Raw genomic sequence first — 22289 nt, 5'->3', positions numbered from 1 at the left:
CACGGGGTCGACACAGGGAAGCTAATCGAACGCACCCTGTATTTCTCCTTCACGCAAAAATTCACTTTATTCAAATCTGTGAAACAACCCTAGTCTGCAGTTTGTTGATTTCTGTTATTTTCGTTGCCCTGGTTTACACTCATTTACTCTTAGATACAACCAGGATTCAATACAGCTTATTGTTTCTTCAAGACAGCTTCGCTCTACAAACACCACGCTCACCAACATCTCGCGATCTAAAGGAGCTTTCGCTTTGGACGACGGATGGTCCTGCAATGGTAATGACAACATTTTTGCATCATCAGCGCACGCATCGTGATTGAGGAGGGTCGTCCCGCAATTTCTACGACAGTACTTGGGATGAATCTGCATTGAGCTGAAAACGACAGCGTTTAGCTGAAAACTACCAACCCTCGCAGGACCATCCGTCGTCGCTAACAAAAACTCTCTAATAACACACTTGAGGAGACCGTTCTTTTTCACTTGCTGGAGTCTCTAAGCCTCATACTATTCTAGTAGACACTCTCTCGAGCTTTAAAACTAACTTGTTCAGTCTTAGTTTAAAGAACCGTCATTAGCCAAGTTACTTTTATTATGGGACAGGAGCGGCTTTCTAACTAAGATGGTGCACTACAAAATGTTCTTTTTACTCTGCAAGGACACCTTATAGCGCTTAGAAACTAAGTATTAGGTGCAGTATAAATATACTATTATTTTTTCCCATCCCAATTTCACTGGGAAAAAAAAAACCATGCCATATGAGATAAGTTGCTGTAAACTTTTGCATTTTCTAATCAGGGAGATTTTACAAAAATCAGGGAGGTATAAAGAATTACACTCATCATAATTGGGAGAGGCTTCCATAATCAAGTGTGTCCTTAAGCAAGACAATTAACCATGATTGCTTTCTAAAGTTGGGTAGGTGGTGCTTTCTGCTCTACCAGCCAGGCTTCTGATGGATGATACGCAAGCCTACATGGAATTTAAACCCTGTTTTAGCCCCAGGAGTAGGTGGCAACGGCCCCTGGCAAAAATAATTGTAGGCCACACCTTGAAGTGGCCTTCAGGCCTGGTGTGTCTGGCGACTTGCAAAAAAAGTCAATAAAGAATCTTCAAATTAGCTCCTCAGGACACGTTAAGATTTTCAGGATATTTTCTGCTGAATTAGGGACTAGAGTTGAAAGCTCTGAAACTTTGGTTATTGAGAAAGTTCAGTCGTAACACCTACTTTCTCTGGGGCAATGTTTTGTATCATAACGGAACTTGAGCCGGCATTGGTTTGCCTTCCAGACCAGCCAGGAGATTCTGAGCAGCCATCATCATCATCGTCGATCTGGTTTCAATGGTGGCACTACCAATATGTGGAAGAACAACTGCAAAAGTAAAAACAAAAAAGAGTTAAATTTGTAAGAAATGTTTAATTTCTCTTTTAAGTTATATTTCTTATAAGTATACCTTTGGTATTGGGAACCGCTCGGTTGGTTTACTTCTATATAAATGTAGATATATAAGCTGTTGTACTTCTAACTTTGTAAGTGTCTATTGCAATTGTGTTTTAGAGTGATGACCAAATGTATACCTTCCCTTTTCAGGTAAGGAGATCATTTGGTTTGTGTAAATATAAACAATGATTTACATAAATTTGTGAAAATTTCAGTTGAATACAGTAGTACTCAAAGGTTGAGAATACAGTTGCACCCAATTGTTGACAAAACAGCGCAAACAAATTCATGGTATTTTTAAAATTACAAGATGACAGCGGGTACCTTTTCTTTTTTGCCATAATGAAGGCTGTATTCAAACGTAGACCACAGAAATTTCAAAAAGTCGTTTTCTACTCATTTTCTGACAAAACACCACATAGTTACATTCAAGCCTGAACTGAATGGTCACCTAGTAGAATACATGATTGACTCACCACAGTTGTTCATCTTGAGTAGTGGGTGCTCCACAGGGAGTGGTTCTGGGGTAGTGACATCCAAACCAGCTGCTCCTATCATCCCAGACTGTAAAGCTTCTACAAGATCATCCTGATTCATAACACCACCCCTGGAGGGAAAAGAGGCGCATTTTTAAATTAGTGTCTTTTATCTTTTGCTGTAGTTTCTTGTGTACATTTTGTTGTAAGAGAACACAAAAATAGGTGGCCGAGCAGTCTAGTTCAACGGACCTAAGCTCTGGTGTTGTCTGCAGCAGAGTGTGGGTTCAAATCCCGGTCATGACACTTGTGCCCTAAAGCAAAGCACTTAAAGGCAGTGGACACTATTGGTAATTACTCAAAATAATTATTAGTATAAAACCTTTCTTGGTGACTAGCAATGGGGAGAGGTTGATGGTATAAAACATTGTGAGAAACGGTTCCCTCTGAAGTGCCATAGTTTTCGAGAAAGAAGTAAATTTTCACGAATTTGATTTAGAGACCTCAGATTTAGAACTTGAGGTCTCGAAATCAACCATCTCAATGCACACAACTTTGTGTGACAAGGGTGTTTTTTTTTCTTTCATTATTATCTCGCAAGTTTGATGACCGATCGAGCTCAAATTTTCACAGGATTGTTATTTTATGCATATGTTGAGATACACCAACTGTAAAGGCTAGACTTTGACAATTACCAATAGAGTCCACTGCCTTTAACCATAATTGCATCGTAAAAGGTTGTGACGGTAGTGCATTCTGCTCTACCAGCCAGGCTCCTAGGGGATGATACCCATGGATGCCTACATCATCCCTGACAGACTGTGTAGGGGGGTAACACTGTTAAGCCCCTGGAGTAGGTGGCAATGTGCCCCATGGTTGCAGTGTAGCTCCAACCTTGTGACGTCATGACAGGCCTTGTGATTTTAAGCAATCTCTGATAAAAAAAAAGTTAAATTGAAAAAACAAACCTGCTGGTGTTGATGATGATCGCAGTTTTCTTCATCTTCTGGAAAGCTTCACGGTTGATCATTCCTCGAGTCTCTGGAGTCAGACTGCAACAGACCAGGACGAAATCGGACTGCTGGAGAAGCTCGTCTTGCGATACTGCAAAACAAATGTTAAACTTTCTGAGTTGTTATTGGCAAAGCAATTACACAATTCTTCTCTTGCAGTTCCACCAACTAAGATTTATGCCAAGAAATAAAACTTTGATTAAAAACCTTACCAAACTCTGCTGGCAAAGTCTCCGCTTCTGGTTTGGGGTTGTGCCCACAGTACAGAAACCTCCCAACTCCAAATGGTTTGAGCCGTTGACCTACGGCCTGACCTATACGGCCATAGCCAATGATGCCTACAGTGCTGCCTGTCAGGCCTGGTCCACACATCCAGAGGGGTGACCATGCTCCCCACGTACCACTGAAACAAAAACCACAAATTTGGACAGTTTGCAGAGTAAAGGTGGTTTTAGACACTATTTAAGTGTACCAGGGCTATAGCTATATTTGCCACGAGTGAAACTACAGCTTATTTTAAATGCAGGAAGCGTAAGGCAGAGTTTTACAAAGTGAGGCGTTATTCAATTAAAAAACCCAAGACCGCCGGACTAAAAACTAAAACACTAAAACTGACGGCCTTGGTCCTATGGTCCAGTGTAAAATTTGAGCCCTTCTGCTGTAAATTATCCTGCCCCAACACATTATTACAAAGGAAATAATTCCATAATTGCATCTCACTTTTTGACATGTTGATATCCTTCGACAAAGCGCCTGGAAGTGGCCAGTAGAAGACCGACATTCAGCTCGGCATTGGCATCCGTCAGAACTCCGGGGGTGTTTCCAAGAATAATGTTTCTAAATAAAACAATGGGAAAAATCAGTTTTTCTTATTCTGGCCTTAAAGACTTTAGGTAATTTGTTTTTCAAAACAAAACACAAACGTAACGTAAACAGATTTTCATTGAACTTACACAGTTCAATGTTAAAGATGGTAGAAAGCTTTCCTTTAAAAATATTACTTGCTGAGGTGCTGTAGTTTTTTGAGAAATAGGTAAAACAATTTTGTCAAAATTATTTTAGCATGTACCGGAACAACATATTTATGCGACTCTCCTGAAAACATTGCTCTGGGATTTTCACCGTTTTTTCTCAAAAACTTGACAAATAATGAAGCTGATATTTCTACAGATAAATTGTATTGATCAAATCTCCATTCAAAGTAAATAAGGATTCATGTCATGGCCAAAAACTTGATCCTAATAAGGTATCAAACCTAAACAAATACATTGAGCTCGGCTTAAAAATGCTATAAATGTTAGGCAATATTTTACACCTTGGGGCAAACAATACAGCCAGTTAAATTGTACCCAATACATCAGATGAAGTTTATTGCAGTTTTATTTGCATTGTAAGCAGCAGGCATATAAAACTAATGTGAGTGTGACCAAAGGTCTTTTTTACATGAAGGGCTACATATTGGTTTAAATACTCTAAAAACTTCAGAATGAGAAGCACTGCAGCTGTTGGAAGTATAATTTTGTTTGTATGACTAAAATATCTAGTTCCATCGTTATAAATTTTGACGGATTTAAAGCCATTATACACTTTCGGTACAGCAAATTTTTTTTTACAGGGTTTACAGAAGGTAATGATGAAAGACTTCTCTTGAAATATTGTTCCATACTATACTTTACTATACTACAAAGGCATTTACAAAGCGCTCTTACATAAAATGTATCACAGTGCTTTACACAGAAAGAAAGAAAAAACAAGATAAACATACAACAAAATTAAGAGTCATATAAATAGGTTTTGAGAGATTCCATGAAATGCTTTACTTTTTGAGAAAACATTTAAACAATATCAATTCTCGATAGCGAGAATTACGGATTTATTTTAAACACATGCCATGACACGGCGAAACGCGCGGAAACAAGAGTGGGTTTTCCCGTTATTTTCTCCCGACTCTGATGACCGATTAAGCCCAAATTTTCATAGGTTTGTTATTTTCTATATTAGTTGTGATACACGAAGTGTGGGACTTGGACAATACTGTTTACCGAAAGTGTATAATGGCTTTAAGGCTAAGTTTTTACCTTTCTTTTAGTTGTTGCAATTCAATGTGATCAAACCCAACAGACATTGTGCTGACCACTTTCAAGCTTGGACCTGAAATTAATCAAATGTTGAAACGTTATCACAATCCACTACAAATTTAAGATTGAAAAAGGCAAGCATGGCATTCGATTTTTAGGGTATTTCCTGGTGTTAGAAACCTTTTAGGGGATGTGTCATCATGACCAAAGCATGGAGCAATAAGCAGGCCTGTGTCTCTACTAGGAATTATTAACTCTTATCCAGATAAAGATTTGTTGTGGCCGAGCGTGTAATATCATCAGACTCGAAATCTGGTGTTTTTGATCAGCGTGTTTAACTAGGTGAGAGTTCATAAGTTCTCAGGCCAGACTGCACAGCCCCTTTAAGAAATTCAATTTCAATTCAAGGATACATTTATACATTTTATTCAACAACAATTAATATACACAGGGCAACATGATCTTGTTTAATCTTTAAATTTTCTTGCATTAAAGCCCGGTTCATACTTCCTGCAAATGCGATTTCGAACTTTGACGGCACAAGTTCGCATCGAACAATTCGTACCACTTGACTAGTATAAATCAACTCCTGCGAAAAATTCACTGTGAAAACAGCCCTCTGATGTCAAAATTTGTACCGCATACAAATTCCCAGGAAGTATGAACCAGGCTTTACTTACCTGCTGCATCTAGTACTTCCTTGTTGATCCGATCAGTGAGTAGACAGTAAAGTCCATCCTTTCCAACCACTCCTTTCAGAAGAGCATCTTTTGATACAGGGCTGTCATGATCCCAATGCTCTATGTCACACCTAAGATTGAAGTTTGAACACACAAACTTACTAAGCATTCTATGCTAAGTAAATCATTTACAATACATTTAAATATATTTAAAATGTATCATTGCGTAGGCTTTTAAAGGAACACGTTGCCTTGGATCGGACGAGTTGTTCTATAAAAAGCGTTTGTGACCGTTTTTTAAAATAAAATACATATGGTTGGAAAGATGTTTTAAAAGTAGAATACAATGATCCACACAAGTTTGCCTCGAAATTGCGTGGTTTTCCTTTTACTCTGCAAAATAACATGGTCGGCCATTTATGGGAGTCACAAATTTGACTCCCATAAATGACCGACCGTGTTAGTCGACGAGGTTAAAGGAAAACCGTGCAATTTCGAGGCATGTTTGTGTGGATCATTATATTCTACTTTTACAATATCTTTCTACCCATATGCATTTTATAAAAAACGGTTACAAACGCTTTTCAAAGACCAACTCGGCCGATCCAAGGCACTGTGTTCCTTTAAGCAATTCAGGTTCACACAGTTTGAAATAAGATTAGGAATCTAGTCTCTTTATTGTTTTTCATTGGTCCTAGAAAAATAAGTTCTCAATAAAATTAAAAAGTACAAACTTTTGTATTACAATACAATAGGGTTTACAGAAGATAATGGTGTAGACCCAGTGACTGGGGTGCCAGACTTTTTTTCGAAATTTTGACATAGTAAGAGCGGTAATGTCAAAATTTCGAAAAAAGGAGTACAGCGCCCCAGTTACTGGGTCTAGTAATGGTGAAAGACTTCTCATGAAATATTATTCCATGAAATGCTTTACTTTTTGAGAAAACATTAATTAAAACAATTATCGATTCTCGATATCGAGAATTACGGATTTGTTAAAGATAAAACACATGTCATGACACGGCGAAACATGCGAAACAAGGGTGGGTTTTCCCGTTATTTTCTCCCCGATGACCGATTGAGCCTAAATTTTCACAGCTTTGTTATTTTAAATACAAGTTGTGATACACGAAATGGGGCCTTTGGTTGGACAATACTGTTTACCATGTTTACTGAAAGTGTCCAATGGCTTTAATAATAAACAAATAACATTATATTATTAACAATAAATAATCATGGACCTTTATTTAATCTTAAAGCCTAATTTAAGTTAGTCTAATTCTACCTCCATGACCTCCATCATCCATGACCATGGTCTAACTAACTGTAATTGTAGACCCAGTGACTGGGGCGCTAGATTCCTTGTTTACAATACAAACAAGACAACACATACTTTTCTTTCAACAGATCTTTTGCCTGTGCCGAAATGGGACGAGTGACAAAGATTTTCCATCGTGGCTTGTCGCTCATTGTTCTCACAAACTGCGGTCCTCGCCCTCGCGGGGAGCTGACTGCATAAACTAGACGGATCTTACTGACAGTTCGTAAACAAAGCGACGACAACATCCGCTTTGGTGGCCTCCTTCCGAGTAATAAAGTTCACTACTCTAAGTCTAGTCAGTGTTATTGTGTGTTGTTGGATGGGTGGGCGAATATCTCGTTTATCTAATGGGCGCAGCCATCTTGGATAATGACGTCATGAGGACGAGACGATTTTATAATGGGTCGAGTCTGGAAATAAATCTAAATAATGTGTTAAAACAGGTTGCTTAAAATACGCTACAAAACAATCAGGAAAATACAAAACATTTGTTTAAACTAATTTGAACTTTTAATGATGAAATATTTCGTTTTTATTCTTACATTGCTTTAAATTGTTATTAGTTTTATTTTGTTGTCACCCGAAACTGCAATTCATTGATGACGCATCGGTGTATGTGAGGAGCCGATCGATTTGTTGTGAAATAAAATCGCTCTATATTCTATACAGGAGGACAGTTTGCTACTAAACTAGAAATTCTAGGTAGACCAGACGGCGGTGAGTGAAAGCTTCAAGACCCAAGACATCTCGACATCGGCAATCCAGGTAAATGAATTATAATTTATAAGGGAAAAGTTTCCGTATGGTGCCACCACTTTTTCATTCGATATGAAATAATATAGTATCTAATTTATCTCAATGAGATATCCCTTTTTGTAAAAATGAGTGAAAAAGTGGTGGCGCCATACGGAAAGTTATCCGTCAAAATTTTTGAAATTCAAGCCAGTGTGTCCTTGCAATTTTTTTGAAGTTTTTTTTCTTCTCTATTCTCTCAACAAACAAAGGCTAAATCTGTCAACCTCCATGGAACAGTAGGCCCTACACTGTTTAGTGTCATGTCACTCTTCCATTCTTACACCAGTAATGCTTTTTTTTTTTTTTTTTTAGATTTTAAATGTGAACATGAAGGATTGTGTCACTGAGCTGTCACCTCCATCCGGTGAAATGTCAGGGATGGGGCTTTCCCTTTTCTATTCCATCATGTCTTTTGTCAAGACTCTATGGAAAGTTTTTTGTCAGCCTGTGTTGCTTCATGTTGGTGTATAAATATTTCTATCATTTATATATTGGGAAGCTTTTAACAGAACTTGCTTTTCATATTTTTATTAAAAAACGATTGAAAGACCAAAAACTTCCTTCAGTCGGAGGACTACTTCACTTAGTTAGACTAAAGCCCGGTTCATACTTCCTGCGAATGCAGATGGGATACGAATGTTGACGTCACAATTTCGCAATGAAATTGGCACTGAGTTGCGTTGAGGGCAACTCACTTGCGAATATCGACTGCGAAAGGAGGATTGTGACGTCAAATTTGATTCGCATTCGCAGGAAGTATGAACCGGGCTTAAGAGTCTAAGTTGTGATAGTCTTACAAGTTATAACAATCCTCTATCTTTTTTGTTCATTTGTTGTTTTATTTTCAATGCTAACTAATGTCCGTTTGCGAAAGCGCTTTGGTCTGAATAAAATGGCGCTATAACAAAATCCCAAGTGTTTGAATGCATTTAGGATATGTCCGAATAGACCGATCCATTAGGCTCCACCCACGGCGCACGGGTGAGCAAGAACACGAGAGCCTCTCGAATGCCATTCTGCACGCGCACGCATGTCAGACCTTAATTTGTCGAACTTTTGGTTGCGCAAGTGGTTGTGATTGGTCAATAGTAATGGGGCGGGGCTTAATGGATCGGTCTATTAGTGGCTACTGTTAGGTCTAGTCCCTACTAGATTTACGCGGCATCATGCAATGAGCTATTGGCAACACACTAAGCAACAGTCTTAGCCAAAACGGTAGACGCCAATTCAGATATGGCCTTGCATTCTTTCTAACATTTGGACAAAGTTTCAGTCCTTTTTTGTCTTTGTCTTCAATGGAGATTCGATACCCAAACTTCACTTTTTATTTATTTTATATTTCAGTTTATTAGGGTACAAGGTGTACAAAACATTCATCTACTGTTCGATTCACACGTTCATCTGTAACCATGTCCGACAACAGTGGAGATGCTCCTGCTGCAGATACAAACAACATTCCACAGAACCAGCCCACTGGAAAAGAAACAGCTCACGATGTGATTGAAGAAAGCTCCCCTGGAGATAGCACAGCCACAGATGCAAAGACTGGCAAAGCACCACTAAATGCGTTCAGTTCATCACGATTAGGGAGGCCTGCGATATCGCAAGTAAAGAACTCAACAAGAAATGACCAAACGTCTGCTTTCCATTTTCCAGGGTGAGATAAACAATGAGGTATAAACGGAACTAGTAGTGATGCCGTTTGTTGTTCACACAGGAAATTGGACAATAGGCAGAAAAGATCCCCACCCGTCCTTTTTTTAGAACTGTGTGTAATGGTCTAATTATGAAATCTACATCAATGCAGACATAAACAATACAGTGCTCCACTGTACCTTTCAATTCATGGTCATGGAATGGAATTTCCCTTTTTATGGATTATTGGGAAATCATTCCTTGATTACGTAACTTTGGTGACCAAGTATGGAGAGTATTGGTCAAGCTGAAAAAAGTTTAGGTCATCAACAGAAACGAATTTGTAAAAATTTGTATTTAAGTGGAGGCATGCTGGACAGCAAGCATTTTTAAATTGTTGTGACAGAGTTTATGTATGAGCGATCAGAAGTATGGATACTGTTGAATACGCTAGAGATTTGGGGTAAGGTAGTGTACATTATGTGTTGTGGAAACCAATTGAAAACAGGATTGTAGGGCCTATACGATGGTAATGGGCCATATTTTTGACCGCGTGAGGGCGCTCTCAATCACTTCCGGGGGTATATTCATTCATACGCAATCAACAGTTTTTAAAGATTGGAACACATTATAACCACAGACATCTAATCCATCACAGACAATAAAACTTTTAAAGGAGCCGTTATAATCCACCTCTAAAGCAAATTGAAACTACGGCGCAACAAAAGTGACAGAACGCCTATTAATTTGTGCAGGGCGAATCGCGTGTACCCCCGGAAGTGATCAAAATACTATTTATAGCGCCCTCGCGCGGTAAAAAATAAGGGGCATTGAAAACCAACAAAAGTAGCCTGTGAGTACCATTGGACCCTTTCGGTAAACAGTGTTGTCCAAGGCCCACACTTTGTGTACCACAACTTCTATATCAAATAACAAACCTGTGAAAATTTAGGCTCCATCCATCGGTCATCGGTGTCGGGAGAAAACAACGGAAAATCCCACCCTTGTTTCCGCACGTTTCGCCGTGTCATGACATGTGTTTAAAATAAATCCGTAACTCTCGTTAACGAGAATTTATATTGTTTTGCTGTTTTCTCAAAAAGTAAAGCATTTCATGGAATAATATTTCAAGAGAAGTCTTTCACCATTGCCTTCTGTAAACCCTGTAAGTTATTTGTAAATCTGTGATTATTTTATTTTTTTTCTGAACCGAAAGGGTCCAATGGCTTTAAGATGTTGACTAAAATCTAGAGTTATTATGCCCACGCATGAAGAATAATCTGCAATTGGAATACAGAATCTGGGAAATGACATTATTGTCTATCTTAAAGCCCGGTTCATACTTCCTGCGAATGTGATACGAATGTTGACGCCACAAATAATTTGCAACAAATAATTCTCAGTATTTGAGCTGTGCTCCACTTCTGGAATATTCGCAGCGAAAACAGAGTTGTGACGTCACACATTCACAAATTTGCTTTTCATTCGCATTCGCAGGGAGTATTAACCTGGCTTAATCTGGGGGATAATTTTAATTGTGTTGAATGACGTCGCAGAAACTGAATTTCAAGTTGTTAATATTGTTTTTCTCAGGTTCATCGAGTCTCTACCTGAAGACATTCAGCTTCGATATCGGATGGATCATCGAAAGAGAGGTCTTGCAATCGTCTTCAACCATGAGAACTTCTCCCTCTCCGTTGGAATGAATAGGCGGACAGGCACAGAGCTTGACGCACGTAACCTTCGCAAGTACCTCGGGAGGTTAGGCTTCGAAGTCGTGGTGTTCCAAGACCTTCGTGTGGCAGAAATCAAGAGGCAGTTTGAAAGAGGTAGGTTTCTAGACCTTAAAGGCACTGGTTGGTAATTACTCAAAGTAATTATAAGCATCAAAACTTACTTGGTATACGAACAATGGAGATCTGTTGAGAGTATAAAACATTGTGAGAAACGGCTCCCTCTGGAGTATTGTAGTTTTTGAGAAAGAGGTTAATTAATCACTGAAATAATTAAAAGACTTTTATTAGGCATCTTAAAGCACAACAAATTGTGAAACCAAGGTGTTTTTTAATTTGTCATTGTTCTTTTACTACTTTGATGACCAATTGAGACCAAATTTTCACAGATTTGTTATTGCATATGTTGGGACACACCAAGTGAGAAGACTGGTTGTTGACAATTACCAAAAGTGGTCAGTGCCTTTTAGCTAGTAAGGCTTGTATTTAGAATAGACTGGTTTTCCACAATGACACTGTTCACTTGAGTGTACAAATGGAGCATTAAAGGCTAGTTATATATTGGTAATCACTTTGAAAATTACTGGCAATAACAACTTTTGGTTTAGAAGACAGCAGCTTTCGATAGTTCAAACATTTTGAGAAGCATTTCACTTCGAAGTAATGTGTGGTTATAATGTAAAAAGATATAATTTTTTGTCCCCAAAAAATTTAATCTGAAAAATGATGTTTCTCTGATTGTATATTCCTATCAGGGATTTTTTTTCCTGCTAGGACATATTCTTGCCTTCATTAGCCCGTGACATGTTGACTTGCCAACAGAATTAAATTAGCGTTCTTTTTTGTGTGTGTTTATATTTATAGCTGCCTTGGAAATGGACCATTCTGACTCTGATTGTATTCTTTGCGCGTTCTTAACGCACGGCGACGATGGCATCATTTACGGATACGATGGCACCCTACCCATAAGTGATCTCTTTGAGTACTTCAGGGGTGAAAACTGTCCATCGCTTGTTGGAAAGCCAAAAGTTTTTCTTGTTCAGGTAAGATTTACTTGACTATCTTTTTTTTTTTTTGGGGGGGGAGGGGCTATTCAACTCTAGTTATATAAGCTAAATGGTTGGGGTGAGCAGAGTCTTCCGATACAAGGATTTGAAGTTTCAGAGGTTGGAAATGAAAATTGTACAAACTTATTACCGCTTTTGTTTTTTTTGCAAAGCACCATGTGATAGTTCCTACTTTTTGGTTAGAATACGAATGAGGCTAAGTACTATGGGGTGTGTTTTCCCACTGCCTGAGAGTTGGGTAGAAAGAGACCCAAGGTTTGGGTCAAGTTTAATCTGTAAACCTGCGAGAATAAAATGGGTTCGTGTGTGGAATCTCTAGTTGTCTCCTCTTAAAGTTGACCAAGTTCCTGAAACAAGCAAACACACCGATGGTTAGACGAGGTCAAAGAGAAAAACAAGTGTGAAAGAAAACCTGCAGAAGAAAAAAAACCAGTAGTTAGCAGTGTCAGAAATGAACTATGAGAAAATAAGGTTATTTTACAACAACATAATTGTACGCTCACCATGTTGGTGGAACGCCGCATCGCCTATAATGCGCCCTTCAATGAATAGCTAGTGGTATTGCCTATCCAGTATGGCTTATCCAAAATTATTCTGATGATGACGTCAGGTAAAAAAGGTCAATACTGAAACAAAACATTTCTCTCCATTGTGCAGGCCTGCCGGGGGGATAAACACGAAATTGGAGTTGAGACGGATGCTGTGGACAGTGATGAACCGGACAGTGGCTACACGGTAGTGGATAACGGACCGCGCCCAACAGTCCCAGCTGGGGCTGATATACTCATCTGTTACTCCGTCACACAAGGTAAATATTGGTGCTAAAGAGTTTTAAAGGGTGCTTGTTTACGAGTTCACAACCTGCGCCCAATTTCATAAAGCTGCCTAAAGCAGACAACATTTTCAGCTTTTGTAAAACTATGCTGGATCCAGTTACATTTTGTACATGTTTAGTGTACATGTTTAGTGTTTGATCTTATTCTGGTCAGCATAATTTTGTTATGTAACAGATGTCTTAAAACTGTACCACTGAGCTTGCCTGGTTGCAGCAGTAGAGGCAGCTTCTAGACGATCAGAGAATACTGATCGAAATGTTGAGTTGTCAACCATTTTTTTGTTTCAGAACCAACACTACAGAGACTGTCACGGTTTTATCGCAAACCTCTCCTTATTAATACTTTCACCCTGCAAAGTTTCAAATCCTACCAGTCTAGATCCTTTATTTTGAAAGATATTTCATTTTAAATGTTAAATTCTAGAAAACTCAATTGTTTTTTTTTGGTCCTCGACGATCACCTATCCTGTCATCCTGTACTATGTCTTGAAGTAAACTCTTGAACACTTTCATCCGTAGGTTTTTACTCTCACCGTGACACGGCACTGGGCTCGTGGTTCATCCAGGCCCTGAGTCAGGTCATGGAGCACTACGGCAGCACTATGGAGTTCACCAGCATCTTAACCGTCGTCAATCGGTTAGTGGGTCAGCGAGCTGTGGAGCGATGTCTAGACCCTCGTATGCTGGGTAAGAAGCAGATCCCATGCTTTGTATCCATGCTTACAAAACAATTGATATTTACGCCAAAGTGAATCTAGTCCTATTCATTGCCCTGATATTGTATAAAACTATTGCAGGCTATTCACAATATAGTGCCCCCTTTACAGTTTACCACAGCAAAGCTGTTAAAATTACTTAAAAGCTGTCGACGAAAAGCAATCACATTTGCAACTCGGCATTGCATGGGCAGTTTTTGGGGCCTTTAAATGGCTGACATGTATGTACAAAACATTCATCTACCTCCCCCAAAAAAATATCATAATGGTACACAGGGTTTGATGGTGGGAAAATCGTATAGGACACTTGCACGCGCGTCACACGCGGCGACTGATGCCACGTTCACCATGTTGGTGGTCAATAGGTTTATGTGTAAACGCCGCGTCACCTAAAAATGTGCACTTCACTGAATAACACACTTTGACATTGACCACCAAAATGGCGCATCCAAGATTGTTCTGATGATGACGTCAGGTGAAATGGGTCAATAGGACACTTGGCTTGTAGCTAAAAACATTCAGCTGGACCATAAATATTTTTACAAGACCATAATTCAAAAAGAAATCAAATCAAATCAAATTTTCAACACAAAATTTATCTCATTTTGGGTAATTATCTTTCGATACTCAACTGCATTGAAAGATATTTATCCAGAGTCAAAGTAAACATCTCTTGTCTATTTAAAAAAGAAAAGATGATATACACAGTGAGGTTTCAACCATTCAATTGAAAAAAAATACAAAACTGCTGGACTTGTCCAGTAATAAGTTTATTTAGTTTACTATTCTGATACTAAAGTCCCCGGCCTGAGGCCTGCAATCGTGGCAGAGACACTGCACTGGTCATTTGGGAATCTTTAAATCTTGTGTAATAATTTCCAAATAACAGTATACAAGTTTTGAGGTGTGCCCCCTTTCTTCATATCAAAATTGATAAAAATCAGACAGTGCAGTCTCTGTCAAATGCCCCCTTTTCGTTTGGCAAGATTGAGCAACATTGGACAATATTTATTGTGATCGACTCACGGTACCTTGTCACACAAGGCAGTTTTTCTAGACAACTTCGAAAAACCAACCTCACACCAAACACTTCAATCCAAGCATTTTTGCTGGAGATTTTTTGTTTAACGGTTGCAGTTAAACCAATGCAATATCTTAATGTTTTAAATGTACATAGTCAGTCTTACTAAGTAAGCTTGTATAGTTAGATTTTGAGGTTGTTAAGGTTTAGGTAGAAATTAAAGTACTTAAATGTTGCCATAGTAACATAAGAATATTTAGACTACCTCCCAACTTGTGTATGGACTCTTAGAAAAAAACATGTTGTTCTGTTTGAAATACTGTACTTTTTGGTGACTGTCTCACCCAGTTGCAGCTGCATACTAGTGTTAGATTTGTGATTTTTTTTTGTTTTTTTAACAATAATAAAGTTTTGGTTATAATTTGCATTAAAATTATACAGAAACTAAAAAATACAATGCTTTATAAAACGCAAGCTTCTGTGCTAACTTTATTTTTTATTGTAAATAATCTTGGTTTTTAAAATTATTTTTTTTAAGTAGTTTCACATCAGTAACAAAACAATGAGGTAGGCTTCACTTCCTTGTGTGAAGACAACACACTATGCACACAAATTTCATTAAGGCTACGACAAAACCCATCTATCTACAAAACTCTATTTCACAGAGCTGTTTAAATTCAGAAATCGTCTGCTTTAATTCAGCAAAAATGAGGAGGGTACCAGTCACAGATGGTACATGTGACTTGGTATTTTTGGCTGGTAAACTTCTTTTGGCAACCAACCATTTCTGTGTGTGCCAAGCTACTTTTTGTGCTGGTAACTGAACTGCCAAGCATTAGTTTTCTGTGCTTAGCAACATGTTTGTTTTTGTCAGCCTTATGCAATTGGGCCTGTATAATTTCTCCTAAAGTGTGTCGCTTTCGCACAATTCGTATAAGTTACTTTAAAAAATATATTAACAACCAAACAAGAGTGGTGTTCATCTTTGTTAACTGGACTTCCTCATACATGTCATACATTTAAAGATGCTATGTCAGATTTTTGGCCGATTTCACCCGAAAATTTTGATGGGGGTCGAGAAAGTTACAAGCTTTCATTTGAGCCATTGCTTGAAAAATTCCAACAATTATTAGTAGCATTGAAATAAAGTGCTCAAAATTAGTTTTTGGCGCGACCCCGACAATATATCACGTGACCAATTCTTATGTGTTTTATAAGAAACGTTTTAAATTTTTGTCATGGTTCCTGATCATTAAAAGTAAAAGTTAAACTTGTTTTCGTTAGAGCGGGTGATACTCTTTAAAATACCATTCACTCAAAAAAATCTATTTTTTAATGTTAATGTTTGGGGCCAAAAATCTGACATAGCATCTTTAACTTATTTATTCTTCAAAGGTATAATTATAATATACCCGTATGCAAAGTCTTCTTGTGTACCAAAATTGAAATTATACTTAACTAATAGTTATCTTAAATGAATTGTAAAAATTGTAGTAATTAATAATCAATCCTGAGTGTTAGCAACTAGAAATAAATCCATTTGTTGAAGTCAAAAATGAGTGCAAATTTAATTTCCCAAAAAATTACTCATTGATGTTCAGAACAGTCCAGATTTCACCCTATGATTAAAGGACGGTACAGAATTGGTTTTTGCTGATGAAACAGTTGCTGGCAGTGTAAGCACTTTATGTAATCCACCATATACATGAACTGACAAAGCGGGAGAAGTTTGAGATCGATCGGCCATCTGGGTCACAAGAAAATAGTGAAAAACCGATTACAAATTTTGCATTGTATTGATGCCAAAACAAAATTGAATAAAACACTCACTGAGCGATAAACTCCAAACGCAAAATTAGATAATTTGTTTCTCATCAAATTTGACATTTCAGACAGAAATATTTCAAGGGATGTTTTCTACTATCATCATCATTAGACTGTGTTTGATGTAAATCTGTGATCTTCACGATTTTTGTGTTTCTGACCAAGTCTGTAACGTTCCTTTAAATTCTGATAAATTGTACCCATAGTATGCAATATGCATCAAATGTTGTATATAACATTACATTCAACCCAAGAAACCTAGCAATTAGCATCCTTTTCAGCATTTCTATGCAATGATGCGTTGTGTTATTTATTATTCAGTGTCAGAATACAATTTATAGAACATTCTGTAAAATCGTTGAGGGCATTAGTGTTTTTGATAGCATTTAGCCATATAGGTGTCCGGGTTTCTCTCGGATACCCCGTTTTTATTGCAAGTGGACAATTTGAACACCAACTTTAAAGTTTCCAGCAAATTTGGACACCCTTTTGCCAAACCCTTGCTGAAATCTTGAAATGTAGTACGTGTACTTAGTGTTGAAATAATTTGGCATGTTTTTATGTCTGTGTGTGTGATCAGTCTGGTTTTAAGTAATGTGTATAGATTTTGTACTTGGTAGCTGAAAATTAACACTTGATTTTAATTAACAATCAACATGTTGTGACAAGTTTGTTATTTATCCCGAAATTTACCTCTTAACCTTTTGCTTGAGGCATTTCTTTGGAATTTCAAAAGCTTGACTAAATTTACATTTCTTAAATCTGCTTAAAGCATACTTTTGCTAAGCACATAAAAATCTTGAAGAAAACATTGAGGCTTTTCCTCCCTCCATGAAGAAACTACGGAGCCCCGGAAGTGCCATCCTACATGTTGAGATGCTGTCCTTAGTTATGTCAGATGTTGCCAATCTCAAAGATGGAAAGTGTCTTATTAAAGATAATTTCTGGAATTTGACAGAGAAAATAAGACATCTTCTGCAGACTCATTTTGAGTATGCTGTAGTTCTGGTCGTTTCTCGTGGCCCGGTGATGACAGCCATAATTACTATAGTTATGTTAATTCAGTTTCAGCCAGAAAACTCCTTCCTTAATCTTTGAACCAAACTTGATTGTCCGTCTATAGTGTGGCAGTAAACATGGCGCATTTCCGTTCGTTTTTGATGAAAGCAGTTAATTATCAATTTCCCATCAAAGTAAAAAAAAAAAAAAAATCAACAAACCTCATGTTGGAGCTTTCTCATTCAGTGAAGCTTGCAATCTTGACTCCCGTTATTCAGAACTGGTAGAAATACAAAATCAAGGTGTGTTGTGACTCCCGTCTCCCGGGCAACTCTGCTGAGGGTTGGGAGTGGGGGAACCTGCCACTTTAGTTTGGTGCACCCCCACTCAGAGGCCCACCTGCCCCACCCAGGTCTTCGTATCTTTGAATGGCTACTTTAAAGGATGCCACGCCGTCATTGCGTTCCTCGGTGAGACCATCATATCACGCCAGTGGGCAGCGCCGTCTGCGGAGGCCATCTTGCCCGGACCGACGAGGCACCGGCCAAGGGTTTTGTGGCCGGCGAACGGGTTCACCCGAAGACACACGGCAAAGACTATACATACCTGTGATTATAAAAGTAAAAACCAGTAAGCTTCATAGTAATAATACTAATAGTGGCTTCTTATATAGCGGTCATTTCCGTCAGTCACTGTGGTGTTAGAGGCGCATTAACGTTCGGTTTTTCTTGCAAGATTTGTCGGTTTTTTAAGTATGAAATGAGACCTACTCCTCTTACATAGCACCATGTAATGGTTTACAAGGTCCTGTGGCACAATATGCAGCCAATCAGACCAGGGACACCGGGGCAACCCCCCTTCTCTTTTCGATAAGTGCACTGGGTTATTTTACATGCGTTACACAACACACAGGACCAACTGCTTTTTGTCCCATCCGAAGGACGAGGCAATCATGGTCAAATGTCTTGCTTCGGGACACCAGTGTGTGCTTTGTTTTGCTCAATGACAAAGTCTAGCCTTTTGAAAACATTTAATGAGAGTACAGTTTTTACCTTTTCATCCTCACATCTCAAATCGATGGTGAAAGCCTCATTGTAGGACGGGTTTGCGTTTCTTCTCACCACCGAAGTTTGTTTGTTCCTAACCACTTTGCCCCCTTTCACCACGGAGACCTTGACGAATGTGTCCATTACTGCAAACAACCATACACAAAATTGGCAACAATTCAAATGACATGTGCTTAATTTTTTATTTTTATTTAGCACCGAGAAAGACTTGCTAGGGTCGAAACGTCAGGCCATTAACTATTTTTTGCTTTTGTATTTAATACAAAGATCTGGATAGATCCGATATCTCTCTCAGTTTTTTTTTTAAACATTATAAAAGTGAACAACTTACCTAGTTTTCTGGCATCTGGATCTTCTGAATCCGGGAGGAGTAAATTACGAGCTTTCAATATAGTGACCGTTACTCGCTCAGCATTGGGGAGGTATGTTAGAGAGAACAGCAGATCACCTTGCTTTGGCTCCTCTGGCTAGTGAAGAGCAAAACAAAGTACTAATTGGTCATAGGCTGTTTGTTTGTTTGTTTGTTTGTTTGTTTGTTTGTTTGTTTGTTTGTTTGTTTGTTTGTTGGGGTTGTTGGGGGTGTTTGTTTGTTTGTTTGTTTGCTTTCGTGGTTTTCTTGTCAACCTTGGCAATGGCGCAAGCCTTACAGCTTTCAATTCTGGACTATTATTTCATGCTTGGGTTAGGCCTACTTCAATTTATCTTGTGCTCTGCTACTGTTCGAAAATCACTGGCAACAGAAATGTAGGCCTAGGCCTCTCATGTTGACATGATGGGCCCAATTACACAAAGCCTGTAAGCACAAAATGTTGCTAAGCACAGAAAAATGCTGCTTAGTAGAAACAGGTTACCAGTAAACATGTCATAGGGTTTTGGTGCCCCCTACTCATTTCTTGCTCAGAAAAGAAGTTCCCGCTAAAAATCTTCAGGAAATTGGGCACTGGTTTATAAATTTAATGTTTTTAAAATAATTTACCAGGTCAGATTGTTCAATGTCCCGCCAAATCGGCACGCTGACGTCACTGGCAGACAGGCAGAAGTCTCGGTCACTCAGTCTGTGGACGACTTGACCAATGTGAACGGGGTGTGAGTAACGGTCGAGTCCAATCACGGTGAACTTCACCACCGTGTGAACCACTTCATCCTCGGGAAGTCGGAAGATAAAGTTCTGGCGGTAGATCGGGTTCAATGTTCTTCTTTGGACCTGCAGGGAGTGACGAAATGTGACAATAATTAAGGTTCGGCAAGAAGGAACCGGTTGGTTCTGGTTTGGTCTAGTTTGGTCTGGTTCCATTTATCCAACAAGAAGTTACATGAACTTGAACCCTCACAATATTAAAAGCACTTGGTCAGCAATCAAAAAGTAGTTTGACAAGAAAACGCCATTACCGTAGTTGAAATCGTTCTGGTTTAGAAAACATTTTACACAAGCAGGAAAGAAGCATAAGATTACCAAAGGTATATTTTAGAGTATAGGAAAATATCTACCTTTGAGGTTGCCGACCGCCTTTCTTCTTCCGGCAGCAGTGACACTTCAACAAATGTGTCGGCCGTGGCTCGCTCGGTTCTCGCCGGTAGTTGCACGGCCTGTATGAGGTACACAGTCAACTGGCCCTCGTGGCTATCGAAGAAGAGCGAGAACGACAGCTTTCCCAGGCCAAACTTTGAGGGTGTGTAGACTTCATTCTGCTCGTCAATACGATACAGGTCTGGTTCGATCTGCCCGATGGTGGTGTCGCACGGGGTTGATTGTTTGATGCGGCGAGCCTCCATGGCCGCGGCGGCTTGAGCAAGACTATTCGGCATGGAATTGGACCGCGACATTCGGCACTGAGGCTTGTCTAACTCCGTCTGCTGTAGGCTCCGGGTCCTCTTGGCCATGGTGAGGAAAGGGCGACGTCTCCGGGGAGTTATCCACGGCTCCAGGCTCGGCTTTGCCATCGGCGTCAACGGGTACGGCCGTACTTTCTCGTTGGCTTTTGCTCGAAATGGTGTTTCGGGCCGTGTCGGGATGGTGAACTCGATGGGTGCCGAAGTGGTCCGCGGATGGGCGGCTACATTATCCCGTTTCCTACTCCTCCATTTCTCGATAAAGTTCGTCTCCGGTATGTACTTGGAACTCATCTTCCTGGTCTGGGAGTGGAAGCGGACTTTCATCCTCAGTCTCCCCCAGAGGCTGGAGCCGGAGTGAGGAGGGGACCAGCCTATCTCGCCGTATCTGGATGATGGTTCATCGGTTTTATTGGAACGAGTGAAGATGTAGATGAGAACAGACATGATGATGATGACTTGGGCCCCCACCAACAGGCCGATGACTAGGGGTATAGGGTACGGGATGGAGGCATAGGGTTCGGCTTGGGTTGGTTCCACGGTGGGTTTTTGTAATAACTGTTCCTGGGCAGGTTTCGCCGATAATGGGTCGATTTTCAAAGACATCCTGCATCAAGCTTTTGAAAAAGAAGGCATTTTTATGCGTGAAAAATTTAATCAAATTTGAGTCATTGTGTGGCAAATTCGGGCAAAACAATGGAGAAAATTTAAGCAGAGCAAGAAGAAAAACAAATGGTAATCGAAAGCCGTTTCTCACAATGTTTTATAATATCAACCTCTCCCCGTTACTCGTTAAAAAGTAAGTTTTTATGCTAATAATTATTGAGAGTGTGTACCAATAGTGTCCACTGCCTTTAAGAAAACTGTTAGTGCTTTCAAACCGAATATCATCGGGCATACAAACGGGTCATTACAATATTATAATTATGCAGGTAAACCCTTTTACTCCCGCACTTTCTCGAGGACACAAGTGCCGTGACCGGGATTCGAACCCACTGCCAAAGACTTACTAATGAGTTGGCTAGACATGTCAATTACCCGGCATGGATGGTTCTCTGACGGACGCCTACGAACGCCCCTCTGACGAAAGTCCCTACGATAAAGTCAGAGATTTGAACCCTGAACAATTTGATATTGGTGTTAGGCCTGATACTAATACTGGTATGCCGACCATGATCTTCGTAAGGACAGATACAGAAGACAAAACGTCATGTCCAAAATCTCACAATTCCGTCACTACACGTTCTTATTGAACAAAGTTAGAAACGCAATCAGTTCATCAAATTGTCATACAAATAATGTGAAAGATAACAGTACATTTTTAACCAACAGTAATGTCGAACAATGGCGGTCATTCTCGGCAACATACGGATTAGGTTGCTGTACCAAATCACGAAACAACTAACAAGTTGACTGTTGTGGGTCGAGCATGGTTTCAGCAACCGTATATATATAGCCAGTGTAATAAATAGCCACTGCTATTTCAAGCTACTGTCCTGCCCTTCTATGCCTTGTTTCATTAGTGAATTGATGCTTTAATTGAGATTGTGGTCCAGTTGTTTTTCATCTAGATAAATAGAGTAATAAAGCTTACCTGCACACGCACGGCGACAAACAAAATCCACACGTAAATCAATGGACACTTGCAACGAAGGAGTCCCAATGGTATTTCCAGTGCGACGTGCAGTGCTACAATAATGCGAAGAAACTGCAGTCTATTCATACGTCACGCTCAGCTCAGGGATTTTGAAAATCGC

General features: G+C 39.3%; 3 protein-coding genes across 4 annotated transcripts; 1 reads left to right on the top strand and 2 right to left on the bottom strand.

Annotated features, from left to right (window-relative positions):
- Nucleotides 1-264: 264 nt before the first annotated feature.
- Nucleotides 265-7351, bottom strand: LOC117303689 (glyoxylate reductase/hydroxypyruvate reductase-like). Its single transcript, XM_033787957.1, has 8 exons — nucleotides 7083-7351; nucleotides 5690-5820; nucleotides 5010-5082; nucleotides 3652-3768; nucleotides 3144-3334; nucleotides 2887-3022; nucleotides 1919-2049; nucleotides 265-1373 (listed from the first exon to the last, which is right to left on the bottom strand). The coding sequence occupies exons 1-8, from the start codon at nucleotides 7253-7255 to the stop codon at nucleotides 1252-1254; spliced, it is 1074 nt and encodes a 357-aa protein (XP_033643848.1). The 5' UTR covers nucleotides 7256-7351; the 3' UTR covers nucleotides 265-1251.
- Nucleotides 7346-14171, top strand: LOC117303691 (caspase-6-like). Its single transcript, XM_033787958.1, has 7 exons — nucleotides 7346-7413; nucleotides 7680-7775; nucleotides 9150-9462; nucleotides 11034-11269; nucleotides 12038-12216; nucleotides 12898-13048; nucleotides 13595-14171. The coding sequence occupies exons 3-7, from the start codon at nucleotides 9215-9217 to the stop codon at nucleotides 13825-13827; spliced, it is 1047 nt and encodes a 348-aa protein (XP_033643849.1). The 5' UTR covers nucleotides 7346-7413; nucleotides 7680-7775; nucleotides 9150-9214; the 3' UTR covers nucleotides 13828-14171.
- Nucleotides 14172-16746: 2575 nt separating this feature from the next.
- Nucleotides 16747-22207, bottom strand: LOC117303670 (synaptotagmin-1-like). Of its 2 annotated transcripts, none has more exons than XM_033787926.1 (6): nucleotides 22127-22207; nucleotides 20191-21149; nucleotides 19679-19906; nucleotides 19034-19169; nucleotides 18688-18827; nucleotides 16747-18241 (listed from the first exon to the last, which is right to left on the bottom strand). In XM_033787926.1, the coding sequence occupies exons 2-6, from the start codon at nucleotides 21136-21138 to the stop codon at nucleotides 18068-18070; spliced, it is 1626 nt and encodes a 541-aa protein (XP_033643817.1). In that variant the 5' UTR covers nucleotides 21139-21149; nucleotides 22127-22207; the 3' UTR covers nucleotides 16747-18067. The 2 variants fall into 2 exon arrangements, with proteins under 2 accessions (XP_033643817.1, XP_033643818.1); XM_033787927.1 differs by lacking the exon at nucleotides 22127-22207 and adding an exon at nucleotides 21571-21621.
- Nucleotides 22208-22289: the final 82 nt, after the last annotated feature.

Source organism: Asterias rubens, chromosome 20 (genome assembly GCF_902459465.1).
Source record: "Asterias rubens chromosome 20, eAstRub1.3, whole genome shotgun sequence".
NCBI classification, from domain to species: domain Eukaryota; kingdom Metazoa; phylum Echinodermata; class Asteroidea; order Forcipulatida; family Asteriidae; genus Asterias; species Asterias rubens.
This window is presented reverse-complemented; position numbering and strand designations above follow the sequence as displayed.

Bases quoted from the DNA above. Each gene is read 5' to 3' on its own strand.
- LOC117303689 (XM_033787957.1), bottom strand. From the start codon at position 7,255: ATGTTGTCGTCGCTTTGTTTACGAACTGTCAGTAAGATCCGTCTAGTT. The intron at 5,083-5,689 runs GTAAGTAAAGCC...GATTAATTTCAG, and splicing joins GGAAGTACTAGATGCAGCAG to GTCCAAGCTTGAAAGTGGTC. The intron at 1,374-1,918 runs GTGAGTCAATCA...TTACTTTTGCAG, and splicing joins ACTCAAGATGAACAACTGTG to TTGTTCTTCCACATATTGGT.
- LOC117303691 (XM_033787958.1), top strand. From the start codon at position 9,215: ATGTCCGACAACAGTGGAGATGCTCCTGCTGCAGATACAAACAACATT. The intron at 11,270-12,037 runs GTAGGTTTCTAG...TTATATTTATAG, and splicing joins CAAGAGGCAGTTTGAAAGAG to CTGCCTTGGAAATGGACCAT. The intron at 12,217-12,897 runs GTAAGATTTACT...TCCATTGTGCAG, and splicing joins CAAAAGTTTTTCTTGTTCAG to GCCTGCCGGGGGGATAAACA.
- LOC117303670 (XM_033787926.1), bottom strand. From the start codon at position 21,138: ATGTCTTTGAAAATCGACCCATTATCGGCGAAACCTGCCCAGGAACAG. The intron at 18,828-19,033 runs GTAAGTTGTTCA...GGTTGTTTGCAG, and splicing joins TCCAGATGCCAGAAAACTAG to TAATGGACACATTCGTCAAG. The intron at 18,242-18,687 runs GTAAAAACTGTA...TTATAATCACAG, and splicing joins TGAGATGTGAGGATGAAAAG to GTATGTATAGTCTTTGCCGT.